The 12,761-nt window shown below is 33.7% G+C and overlaps 1 protein-coding gene across 19 annotated transcripts in view; it reads left to right on the plus strand.

Moving 5' to 3' along the window:
* LOC145270654 (RIMS-binding protein 2-like) overlaps nt 1-12,761 on the plus strand; it is a 1,565,000-nt gene that overhangs the window by 1,395,739 nt on the left and 156,500 nt on the right. For all 19 annotated transcript variants that reach the window (XM_080126270.1, XM_080126275.1, XM_080126269.1 and 16 more), the window contains one exon: nt 10,146-10,283. In XM_080126270.1, coding sequence (XP_079982396.1) covers nt 10,146-10,283 — 138 coding nt within the window. The remainder of the gene's footprint in view (nt 1-10,145; nt 10,284-12,761) is intronic.

A 12,761-nucleotide genomic window follows, 5' to 3' on the forward strand; every position in this document is an offset into this window, starting at 1 on the left:
TAAAACCAAACACTATAAAACCAAACACTATAAAACCAAACACTATAAAACCAAACACTATAAAACCAAACACTATAAAACCAACACTATAAACCAAACACTATAAAACCAAACACTATAAAACCAACCACTATAAAACCAAACACTATAAAACCAAACACTATAAAACCAAACACTACAAACCAACCACTATAAAACCAAACACTATAAAACCAAACACTATAAAACCAAACACTATAAAACCAAACACTACAAACCAAACACTATAAAACCAAACACTATAAAACCAAACACTATAAAACCAAACACTACAAACCAACCACTATAAAACCAAACACTATAAAACCAAACACTATAAAACCAAACACTATAAAACCAAACACTATAAAACCAAACACTATAAAACCAAACACTATAAAACCAAACACTATAAAACCAAACACTATAAAACCAAACACTACAAACCAACCACTATAAAACCAAACACTATAAAACCAAACACTATAAAACCAAACACTACAAACCAACCACTATAAAACCAAACACTATAAAACCAAACACTATAAACCAAACACTATAAAACCAAACACTATAAAACCAAACACTATAAAACCAAACACTATAAAACCAAACACTACAAACCAAACACTATAAAACCAAACACTATAAAACCAAACACTATAAACCAAACACTACAAACCAAACACTATAAAACCAAACACTACAAACCAAACACTACAAAACCAAACACTACAAACCAAACACTATAAAACCAAACACTATAAAACCAAACACTACAAACCAAACACTATAAAACCAAACACTATAAACCAAACACTATAAAACCAAACACTATAAAACCAAACACTACAAACCAACCACTATAAAACCAAACACTATAAAACCAAACACTATAAAACCAAACACTATAAAACCAAACACTACAAACCAACCACTATAAAACCAACCACTATAAAACCAAACACTATAAAACCAAACACTACAAACCAACCACTATAAAACCAAACACTATAAAACCAAACACTATAAAACCAAACACTATAAAACCAAACACTACAAACCAACCACTATAAAACCAAACACTATAAAACCAACCACTATAAAACCAAACACTACAAACCAACCACTATAAAACCAAACACTATAAAACCAAACACTATAAAACCAAACACTATAAAACCAAACACTAAAAACCAACCACTATAAAACCAACCACTATAAAACCAAACACTATAAAACCAAACACTATAAAACCAAACACTACAAACCAACCACTATAAAACCAAACACTATAAAACCAAACACTATAAAACCAAACACTATAAAACCAAACACTACAAACCAACCACTATAAAACCAACCACTATAAAACCAACCACTATAAAACCAAACACTATAAAACCAAACACTACAAACCAACCACTATAAAACCAACCACTATAAAACCAAACACTATAAAACCAAACACTATAAAACCAAACACTATAAAACGAAACACTACAAACTAGCGATTGAAGATACAAAGAGTTTGAAGAATAAAAACTTTCTCCAAAATAACTGGATGCAACATGAATACTATTTCCAAAATAACTGGATGCAACATTAAAAGGGTTGATATGATGTAAAAAAACAAAACAACTAAACTGTTGGCAATGCCTTTCCGTGGGATTAATGGACTATCTCATGACGTCACTTCCTCTGGTGACATCACTTCCGGTAACGAGTACCGGTGCCCGGCAGTCAGTTTGGTACGCGGCTAAGCAGGTCGTGTGCAAAAACGCCCAACAGTTGAGGAATGATATTGCTCAACCCGCCTTGCCTGTAACATATGTGAATACATGTTTGTTCCTAAGAGTCCTGTGTTCCTTTCGTTTTTATTACCATTTAACGCCATAACACAAACCAAACTCTACAAATAAATATAAAGAACTTGCAGCATAAAAACTGTTTCCAAAATAACTGAATTCGGCATTAAATAACCCAAAAAGGGTTGATATGCCGTAAATCCAGTAGATATCTCACTGCTGATGCAATTCTCTACCTATATAAGAGCCAGGTACGTCCAAGGATGGAATACTTTGCCACATCTGGGCAGGAGCTGCTAGAAAGGACTTGTCCTGCCTTGATAGAGTTCAAAATAGACTTCGTAGCCTCGTAGGAAATGTCATTTTCTCTTCCCTGCGATCTCTATCTCAAAGAAGAGACGTTGCGAGTTTGTCTCTGATGTATCGTTATTTTCATGGAAGGTGTTCGACTGAGCTTCAGTCTATGGTTCCCCCTCGCCAAACTTTCACAAGAAACACTCGTCTAGCTGTATACACTATCAATAATTCCCCCCACTCTTTATCTGTGCCTAAACCTAAATGTAGATTCCATGAAAAAAGCTTCTTTCTTAGAACTGCACGCCTGTGGAATTGTCTTCCGTTTTCCTGCTTTCCAGCTGCCTACAATATGGTTGTCTTCAAGTCTAACGTAAACAAGTTCTCGATTAGCCGTTCCATATAAGTTAACAAATTTACCGAATTTTCATTTACTAACGATTACTATATTGTCCAATTTCTACTGTACACTCTTTAACCCTTATCCTCGAGTGGTTTCTGGCCTTGATAAGTGGTAATAATATGGTTGTCTTCAAGCCTAACGTAAACAAGTTCTCGATTAGCCGTTCCATATAAGTTAACAAATTTACCGAATTTCCATTTACTAACGATTACTATATTGTCCAATTTCTACTGTACACTCTTTAACCCTTATCCTCGAGTCGCCTCTTAGCCTTGATAAGCGGTAATAATATGGTTGTCTTCAAGTCTAACGTAAACAAGTTCTCAATTAGCCGTTCCATATAAGTTAACAAATTTACCGAATTTCCATTTACTAACGATTACTATATTGTCCAATTTCTACTGTACACTCTTTAACCCTTATCCTCGAGTCGCCTCTTAGCCTTGATAAGCGGTAATAATATGGTTGTCTTCAAGTCTAACGTAAACAAGTTCTCGATTAGCCGTTCCATATAAGTTAACAAATTTACCGAATTTTCATTACTAACGATTACTATATTATCCAATTTCTACTGTACACTCTTTAACCCTTATCCTCGAGTTGCCTCTGGCCTTGATAAGTGGTAATAATACGGTTGTCTTCAAGTCTATCATAAACAAATTCTCGATTAGCCGTTCCATATAAGTTAACAAATTTACCGAATTTCCATTTACTAACGATTACTATATTGTCCAATTTCTACTGTACACTCTTTAACCCTTATCCTCGAGTGGCCTCTTGGCCTTAATAAGTGGTGATGCCTGAATCTCTTTAACGAGACTCTTTAAATCATTCAGAAATTTCCTGCTCTTCGGTGTGTATTTTGCCCTTTTCTGTTTCACTTCATCTGCTTCTGTTGCTGACCTATCTGTCACTTGACTCTTGTCCTCCCCTGTGTGGGTCAAGCAGCAGGGTGCTAATTTCAATATTGGTTGAAACCTGCTTGACTTCACAGGATTTCGAGATATCGCTAATCCATGGCATCTTTCCAATGCCTGCTCCATTCGCCTGGAAAAGTCCACATGCAATGTTGCTGACTTCATTGAACACCGTGATATTAGCATTGCATAGTGCACTGTGAGATTTCTTTACCAAAAAAAAAAGGATTTTTTTTTTTATCTCATATCAAGAAAACACCAGAACAAATAATAACATATGGAGTAATCTACTGGTTTCCTTAAAAAAATGTAAAAAAAAAAAAAAACTATACATGCTAACACACGTGCACATAAACACGCACACATACAAACATATAAAAACACACAAACACACACACACACAAACACATGCACATGCGCAAACAGACACACTAAAAACACACACAAACACACATACACATACACAAACATGCACACACATAAACACACACACGCACAGAAACACAGACACACACACAAACACAAATGCATAAAAACACACGCACAGAAACACATAAACACACACACACACAAACGCAAATGCATAAAAACACACACAAATGCATAAAAACACACACACAAACACATACACAAAAACACAACAAACACACACATAAAAACACATAAACACACGCAAATGCATACACACATAAACACACACACACAAACACATAAACACACACACACACATAAACACACCCACAAACACATAAAACCCACCCACAAACACAGTAACACACACACACACACACGCAAACATATAAAAACACACAAACATACACACAAGCACACATATATCATTAGTTATGTCAAATCAGAAGACATATTTAATTCACACTCATAATATATTTTTTTTTTACATAGACATCACCACTTATTAAGGCTCAGGGATCACTCGAGGATAAGGGTTAAAGAGTGTACAGTAGTCAATTGGATAATATAGTAATCATTAGTAATGGGAATTTGGTTAATTTGTTAACTTAAGTAGAACGGCTTATCAAGAACTTGTTTACATTGGACTTGAAGACAAGCATCTTGTAGTCAGCTGAAAAGCAAGAAAACGAAAGACAGTTCCATGGGTGTGCAGTTCTAAGAAAGAAGCTTTAAGAAGTATGTCTTACACGTGTTTATTGAATAGTGGAAGCCCAATGAACAACTCATCAGAGACAAATGTATGTTCCTTGGAAAACAGTTGGAAAGTTGTTTGTATATTTTTGAGATAAGGATTGATAATTATTTTGACTTGTTTCGACTATTATTCTCATCTTGGTTGTCTTTTTTTTTCACATTTCTGACCATCCTCAAGTGCATTCACTCAAGATTCGACATAAGGAGTATTGAGATTTGGGAAAATCTTTTTAATCAGTTTTCAGCCAGAAATTTGTCTGTCAAGGAGTTAAAGTTCAACGATTTGACTTTTGAAAACTCTACCAAACTCCTCTGCCAATTTTGGGTCTAAACACTTGAAATTTTAGATGTAGGTTACTTGGACATGGATCAAACTTTTTAATTTGATTTGAGCCCAAAACAAATGTTAAGGGGTCAAAATTGGGGTCAAAGTTAAAAAAAAATTGACCTCTGCGGTCTCTATCAAATTACTCGGCCAATTTTTGGTCTAAACATAAAGTGTATTCAGACATGGGGGCAAGCTTTTAAATCGGTTCCGAAAATTTGGCTGCCAAGGAGTCAAAGTTCAAAAAATTTGACCTTTGCTATCTCTAGCAAACTATTCAGCTAATTTTTAGTCTAAATATTTGCAATTTTACATAAAGGGTATTCAGACATCCTGCAAGCTTTTTAATCAGTTTTTGGGTGAAATGTTAGCTGCCAAGAATTCAAAGTTGAAAGAGTTGACCTTTGCAGACTCTACCAAACTCTTCTGCCAATTTTGATGTTTTAGATGTAGGTTATCTGGACATGAGTCAAACTTATATATATACATATATGCACATAAAGTTATGAACAGTACATAGTGGCTGACCAAAGCCGAGCTGAACTGCTTGTTGAATAAATATTTATTATTTTATTATTACAACTAGCAAGAAGATCAAATAAAAAAAAAGATAAAAGAATCGTTTTAGCATCGGAAAATATGCCAAAAAGTTCCGATTTTTCTGATTCACGATTCTAATTCTCATTAATCGTCCAAACACACACACACACACATATATATATATATATAAGAAAACATTATAGATAATATATATACATATATTTATTAATAATAAGTAGCAGATGTACCTGATTTTGCCCGACGTAACATTAAATTCATTAAAAAAGATTAAAGTAAAAGACGGAAAGAAACTGAGACATGTGCAGGATAGTCTGGTGAAAGGTAAAGTATCCAATGACGATGAAATCCAAAAATTCAAATCCAAGAAAGTTAAAATTCCATTTGCACAAGTAAAATCCAAGGGAATCGTGTAATTGGAAGATGGTCCAAAATAATCCAGAAATTCGTGGAATAATTCACAAATAGGTACAAGAAAATGGGGAAAGAATTCCAATAATATTATTAAAAGAAAGATAAGATATGCGTTAGACTCGGCTGCCGAGACAAAGCGTGATTAAGAAAAATGAGTGAAAAAGAAGAAGAGAAAAAAATGAGTGAAGAAGAAAAAAAGAGTTGAATAGTGATAGAATTAAATATAAAATAGAAAAGCCAATGTCAAAATGACCCAGACAGGATGATATTAAAAGGTGCCAAAAATATAGAGCAAAAAAGAGCTCAACTGAAATGTACAAGTTATTACTTAAGAAAATATCAGCAGGAGTTATTAAGACAATCCATTCATGTGAATCCACTTATCTAGTGTTTCCTTTTCAAATTAAATGTTTTTAGCATGTTTTATTAACTATTTTCTCATATATATATATATATATATATATATATATATATATATATATATATATATATATATATATATATATATATATAGGGTGTCAGAATGTGATGAAAAGAAATCAAAGAAAGTGCTCTATCTCGAATGTGAGAGCTAAATACAAATATTTATTTAAAAACTATATGTACATATTCCAAAGACGAACTAGCGGCATTATTGTATTGGAACAGCCTTCTGTGCCTGACTAAAATCCGACACAAATCATCAGTGTCTGATGAAAGGAGGAAAACAAATGGAAAAAAGAACATATATAAGGGGTTCCAAAAGTAATGTCTCCTATTTTTTATTTAGAGGAGATTGCAAATTGCATTGTTATAATAACAGAACTTATGCATTTGTACGTTTGTAAGTTTTATCATTGACGGTGTGAAACTCAAAGAAAGCAACTCCTATTATGGACGTGCATCAAAAATAGATGTATCATTGAATTCCTGGCATTGAATTCTGAGGCACAAAAGGTTCCTTGTTTTGGTGTAGCTCTTAAACTTTTGGAGTTAAAATAAATTAGCCTAACCTTTGGAACGACTCTCATATATATATATATATATATTACAAATAGCCATCTGTTTCAGTCAAAGAGACATCAGGCGATCTGGAAGCTCTCAACGCCAAAAAGTAAAATAGGATCTTGACTGAAACGGATGGCTATTTGTAGCGACCATATGTAACTGTTTACCCCCAAATAATATTTTGTTCTTTTTATTGAGCACTATTTAACAACCTCGTTCTCTTCAATAGTACTGACTTTTCAACACCTCAAACCTGTATATATGTATATATACATATAAAAGAGGTGTATGTGGTAAAAATAAAATACGGATAAATTAATAAAGATAAGAAAAGGCAAGAAAGAAAAGAAAAAAAAAGGATAATTGAGCGTGTCAAAAAAAGTTTCTTGAATTCTGGATAATAAAAGAAGGAAGGGAATGGATAATTGAGCATGTCAAAAAAGTTCCTGTTATTATGGATATGAACATGTTATTATCCAGAATGCAGGGAAATTTTTGACACGCTCAATTATCCATTCCCCTTCCTTGTCTTTTCTTCTTTGTAATGAATTTGAGGCTGTAATAATAAAAACATATATATATAGAATTTATTCAACTCAATTCTTGAGTTGATTTATTTTTTGTTCATTTTCTTATGTAACTTTTCTAAATGTGTATTAAGAATAATGGAGAATATGTAGAAAAATAAGGAAGACCTCAAATCTGATGAGCTCCAATCCGTAGTGGAATGGGGACAAAAATGGATGATCACATTCAATGCTGCCAAGACTAAGCTTGTCTCCTTCAATAATTATAAGAAACCTTCTCTACCACCAATAGAAATGGGCAAGAACACATTACCTGAAAGTACTTTCTTTAAACTCCTAGGCCTAACGTTTACAGAGAACATGAACTGGAATAGATATATTGAGAACATTGCCAAGGCTGCTGCTAGGAAGGTAGCCTCTCTCTACTGTGCTAGAAAACTACTTACGCCTGAAAGTATCTTATACCTCTATAAGGCCACCATTCGCCCATGTATGGAGTATTTGGGCCGGTGCAGCTGCTGCTTGTCTCTCACTCCTGGACAGGGTTCAAAAGAGAGTCGCCAACCTGATAGGTCCTGAACTGTCATCTAGGCTTCAGCCTCTGTCCCATCGACGAAATGTTGCATCCCTCTGCCTGTTCTACAAGTACTTTAATGGTGAATGCTCTGACGAACTACAAGCACTTGGAACCCCTCGACGTAAATACCCCCCGACAAACCTGACAATCAGCAAAATCCCACCCCTTCACAGTAGAGATCCCTAGATGTAAGGGAGCCTTTTACTCCAATAGTTTCTTTCCTAGAACTGCTAGACTTTCGAACTCCCTTCCAGGATTCTGCTTTCCCAACTGTACTGATATGCAGAAGTTCAAGTGTAATGTGAACAGACATCTTGCTGCTCAACTCCCTTCATAATACCCCTGCAACTTATGTCACCGATAGTAGCCCCCTACTTCGAAGTGGCACTGTTCCTTGTTTGTGGTGAAAATTGAATAAAAAAAAATAAATTCAGGAGCACAAAAGTTTGCTTGATTTTTAATTCAATTTTTTCAGTTAAAAAAGATTGGGACTAATATATATATATATATATATATATATATATATATATATATATATATATATATAGTGTGTGTGTGTGTGTAAGTTTTTAGGGGGAATTTATTAATCCAGGAAAAAGCAAATTGCAAAATCGAATATAAATACATTCAAACTTTTCACCCAGCCAAAATAGAAGCGTTATTTTGGCAATCGTCAAATTTTTTAACTCCAATTTCTGATGTTTTGTTTTTCAACTTCAATCACTGAGGTGAGCACCTGCAAATAATAACCTCCAATGGACTTTGGTTATTTTTTTTTCTCATGTTGAACTCTGAATGATCTGTTTTCCATATTTATATTATGTTTTTACAACTCATATAACTTTTTAGATTCAAACATTTTTTCAATTTATTTTCATGTATAAAGGGAATAGTAGCCATTCATGAAAATTCAACAGCAATTAATGAATATTTTAGAAATGTCAGTTTCTGCAGAGTATTTGAAATTATTATTACGGTACAAAACCGTCCATTTAAAAATTGGAATAAATGTGATTTGCATCGAAATTTATCTATAGTAATTATATTTATCTATAATTTATTTATAATTTAATTAAGTACGATTCTTTAAGATCTACTCTGATTTTAATACCATCTATGCTTATGCATAAAATTTTAGACATTTTCTAAAATAAATACTATATAATTAATTTGATCAATATTAGTATGAATATTTAAGATATAAAGATTAGTACCATATTTTCAGTTCCGTTTTTAGAATCTTTACATAATTTTTTACTTGCGTTAAGACGGGTATTATTTTATTACACACACACACACACACACAAATACATAGAAATGTTAATAATTTTGGATTATTTTGCTAATTGTTTTTTCCTCTGATGAGAAGAATTAACATTCTTTGAAACTCTGTGGATTAAGGAGTACCTATTTAGCAGCGGTATTTACCAGCGGTGGATTATTCTACCGAATAAAATCTTTTTTATAAATTTCTACCTTACAGCTATATATATATATATATATATATATATATATATATATATATAGTAGTTATGCATTTATGCTACCGTGTTTTTGTGTTTGTATTTCCTTTTTTGTTTTGTTTTTTAGTATTTTCATTTGAAATTCAAGTTTCACGACAACTTGATTAAAATGTTAGACGAAAGTACGAAGAATAGATTTCTAAATAATACCGTCTTTATTTCGGCACGGTAGCATAACTGCATAGGATGCATATACTTTTTAACGTTTTTATTTTTTTCCTATTATAATTATACGTATATTTTCTTGTGTCTATGATGTAACTGTTCCTTCCTTTGTCTTTATCAATGTTACAGCATATTCCAAATATCACATCAATCTATAGAGTGTTTTATTTAAGTGATATTTTAAGTTTTAATTAAAGAAAAAAAAAACAGATACTACAGTTTGATTTTCTCCAAAATGTATGGATAGAAATATTTCTTTCCGCGTGACTGTAGATTCCCGCTAAATTTCTTCTTATAATATATATATATATATATATATATATATATATATATATATATATATATATATATATATATATATATATAATGTATTCAGTAAGTAACTCAAGAGTAACCATGTATTTCTCGAGCTGATTTATTTTTTTGTTCATTTTCTTATGTAACGTGTCGTTTTAATTTTAGACGATAAACCCCTGGTGCTACCGAACCCTGATTCTGTGGGTGATCTTGGAGACATCGAAGAAGTGGAGGAGGATTCCAGTTCTCTACATCTGAGTTTGACTGATTATCCTGACTTCATTTCTGAAGACAAACAAACAGGTGAGCTTTTCCCCTTCCTCTCTCCCCCCCTCTCTCTCTCTCTCTCTCTCTATATATATATATATATATATATATATATATATATATATAATTATGTTTTTTACTATAATAATAAAATGCCTACAGACACTAGGGTTTCATCCTTTCGGGAATATTTAGTGCAGGGTGTCACAATTAACACCAGTCGAACGGCAACACAAGACATCTCTGGCTCGATTAGCAAAGACCGTATCCATTCGGCTACCATTAACCACGTGAAATAACGTTGAATTTAAACATTTTAATTTTAAATGTTCTTTACGTCAGTCAGATAGTGATCTAATCGTTATACGATGTTCTACTTGTTCTTTATAGTATAGAAATTCGCTCAATATATGTTACCGTGACATAAGTTGACATGTATTCGGTTGTTTTCTAACAGTATTTTGTTTAGTTTATTATTTATAATACCTTTTCCCAAACGTACCCTCTCCGAGAGAGAGTCGGCTGCCATTTTGAATTTTCCAATACATCGGTAAACTCTGCATGTTTTTCGAGCTGAATAAATGTGTTACACTGAATAAAAACACAAAAAATATATCCAGTTAGGTAGAAAAGTAACTTATCTTGCCTTTGATAACATTTATTTGTTCTATATTTGTTTTTTGACAACTTTTTCGAATCTATGTGTACAGTAATACAAACCCAAAGGTTGATATGCCATAAAACAAAATACTCAAACTAAATCGTAGTGCCTCGAATACCTAATCATGTTATGGATGTAAAAGTTGGAATGCTATATCAACACAAAGATTAATCCGTAATCCATATTTTCCAATACAAACAGAACAGACATTAGAGATTCATTCCAACTCATGGCTTCCATAATCTATATATGTTTAAAAGACAAAACTGCCGTGAGCGTTTTTGTATATCCAGCCTTTTTCATTAGAGTTCTCGGGGTGGGGTGGGGGGTACTATTCTTTAAAACCCCACTAGTCTATATATATATATAAAAAACGAAAATGTATGTATGTATGTACGCTTTTCCTCGATGTCCACAAAAGGCTTCTTTCAGAAAAACACTTGCTCGGTTCACAACTTCTTAAAACTTTTTATATCATCTATAAATTGTAATATCTCAGAGTTATCCACGGAGCTCACCTGTCTATTTAATTTTATTGACTTTCAAACGTTAATTATTCCACAGTTCCTGCATCGGCACGCGTTACATTCGGTTTTCGGTATAAAAAAAAAGCGAAACTCGACTCTAATCACAGGCCGAAAGCCAGTTGTCTCAAGAGAGCTAAGTAACGTTTGTTCAATGTCGACTTCGTCATATCAGACTGTAGCTTTCATTTCGCTCCTCCTAATAAACAGGGAGCGGGTTTTTAAAAACAAACAAACAGATTTATTCACCTCATTCAAAACTGTCCCGCACAAAATGCTTACTGCTGAATACCTATCGCCGTCACGTCAATCAAAAATGCGCACCTGTTTTTTTTTTCAAGCACTTTACTATTTTCCAACTGTGCGTTGTGAAGGCTTCGTTTTTTTTTCACATTTTCGGGGTTTTTTTACATACCCCGAAAAACACCCGGACAACACCGGGTACCCCTCGCTAGTATATATATATAAAAGGCAAAAGTGTGCATTTTTGTATGTCCAGCAAAGCCTTTTTCCGCGGGGTTCTCGGGGGGGGGGCTATTCTTTAGAATTTTTTATATACTCCCTAGATTATAACATCTACAATTTGCAAAGGGACATCATCTTTAGATTTATTTTGATCGACTTTTATAAAATTCACGCTATTCCATCCTCTCATGTGTATCTTCGTGTTTTTCGTATAAAAGCGAAACTGAATCGAAAGCGAAGGCAGCTTCCCGGCCTTCCATGCCGGGAAGCTGCCTTCGCATCCAGTAAGCAATTAGCTTTGATCAATGTGGGGAAACCCGTCATATCAGACAATTGCTATTCATTTGGACTCTCCCTTTTGATCGACTTTTATAATATTATAGGGAAACTAATAGAAGCGAGCATCATTCGCCGGCCTTCTCAGCCGGGAACTCCAGAAAAGCAATTAGCTTTGATCAATGTGGGGGAAAACCCTTCATATCAGACAATTGTTATTAATTTGGAGAGCTTCCCCTTCTTGGGGGAGCTGGTTTTCCCCAACATCATGGGGAAACAAATAAATGAAACAGCGGAAAGCTGAACTGGCCTTCAGCCAACATTCATTTCTGCATTCACTTTAGCAAGTCGACTTTTTGATTGACATGGCTAAATTTGAACACTTTTCACTTCCTATGGCTTTGTAGCATAGCGGTAAAAGGTCATGTTTTCTTTCTGCGTTCGGGTTCATCACGGGTTCAAGCTTCCCTCCCTACTAACATTTTTATTTTCTTTTACACCTCCAAACACCCAGGCAATGCCGGATACCCCACTAGTCTATCTCTATATATAAAAGGCAAAATGTGTGTGACCATTTCGTGTAGGTCT

The sequence above is a fragment of the Euprymna scolopes genome, chromosome 46 (genome assembly GCF_053919585.1).
Source record: "Euprymna scolopes isolate OS-2025 chromosome 46, ASM5391958v1, whole genome shotgun sequence".
Taxonomy (NCBI): domain Eukaryota; kingdom Metazoa; phylum Mollusca; class Cephalopoda; order Sepiida; family Sepiolidae; genus Euprymna; species Euprymna scolopes.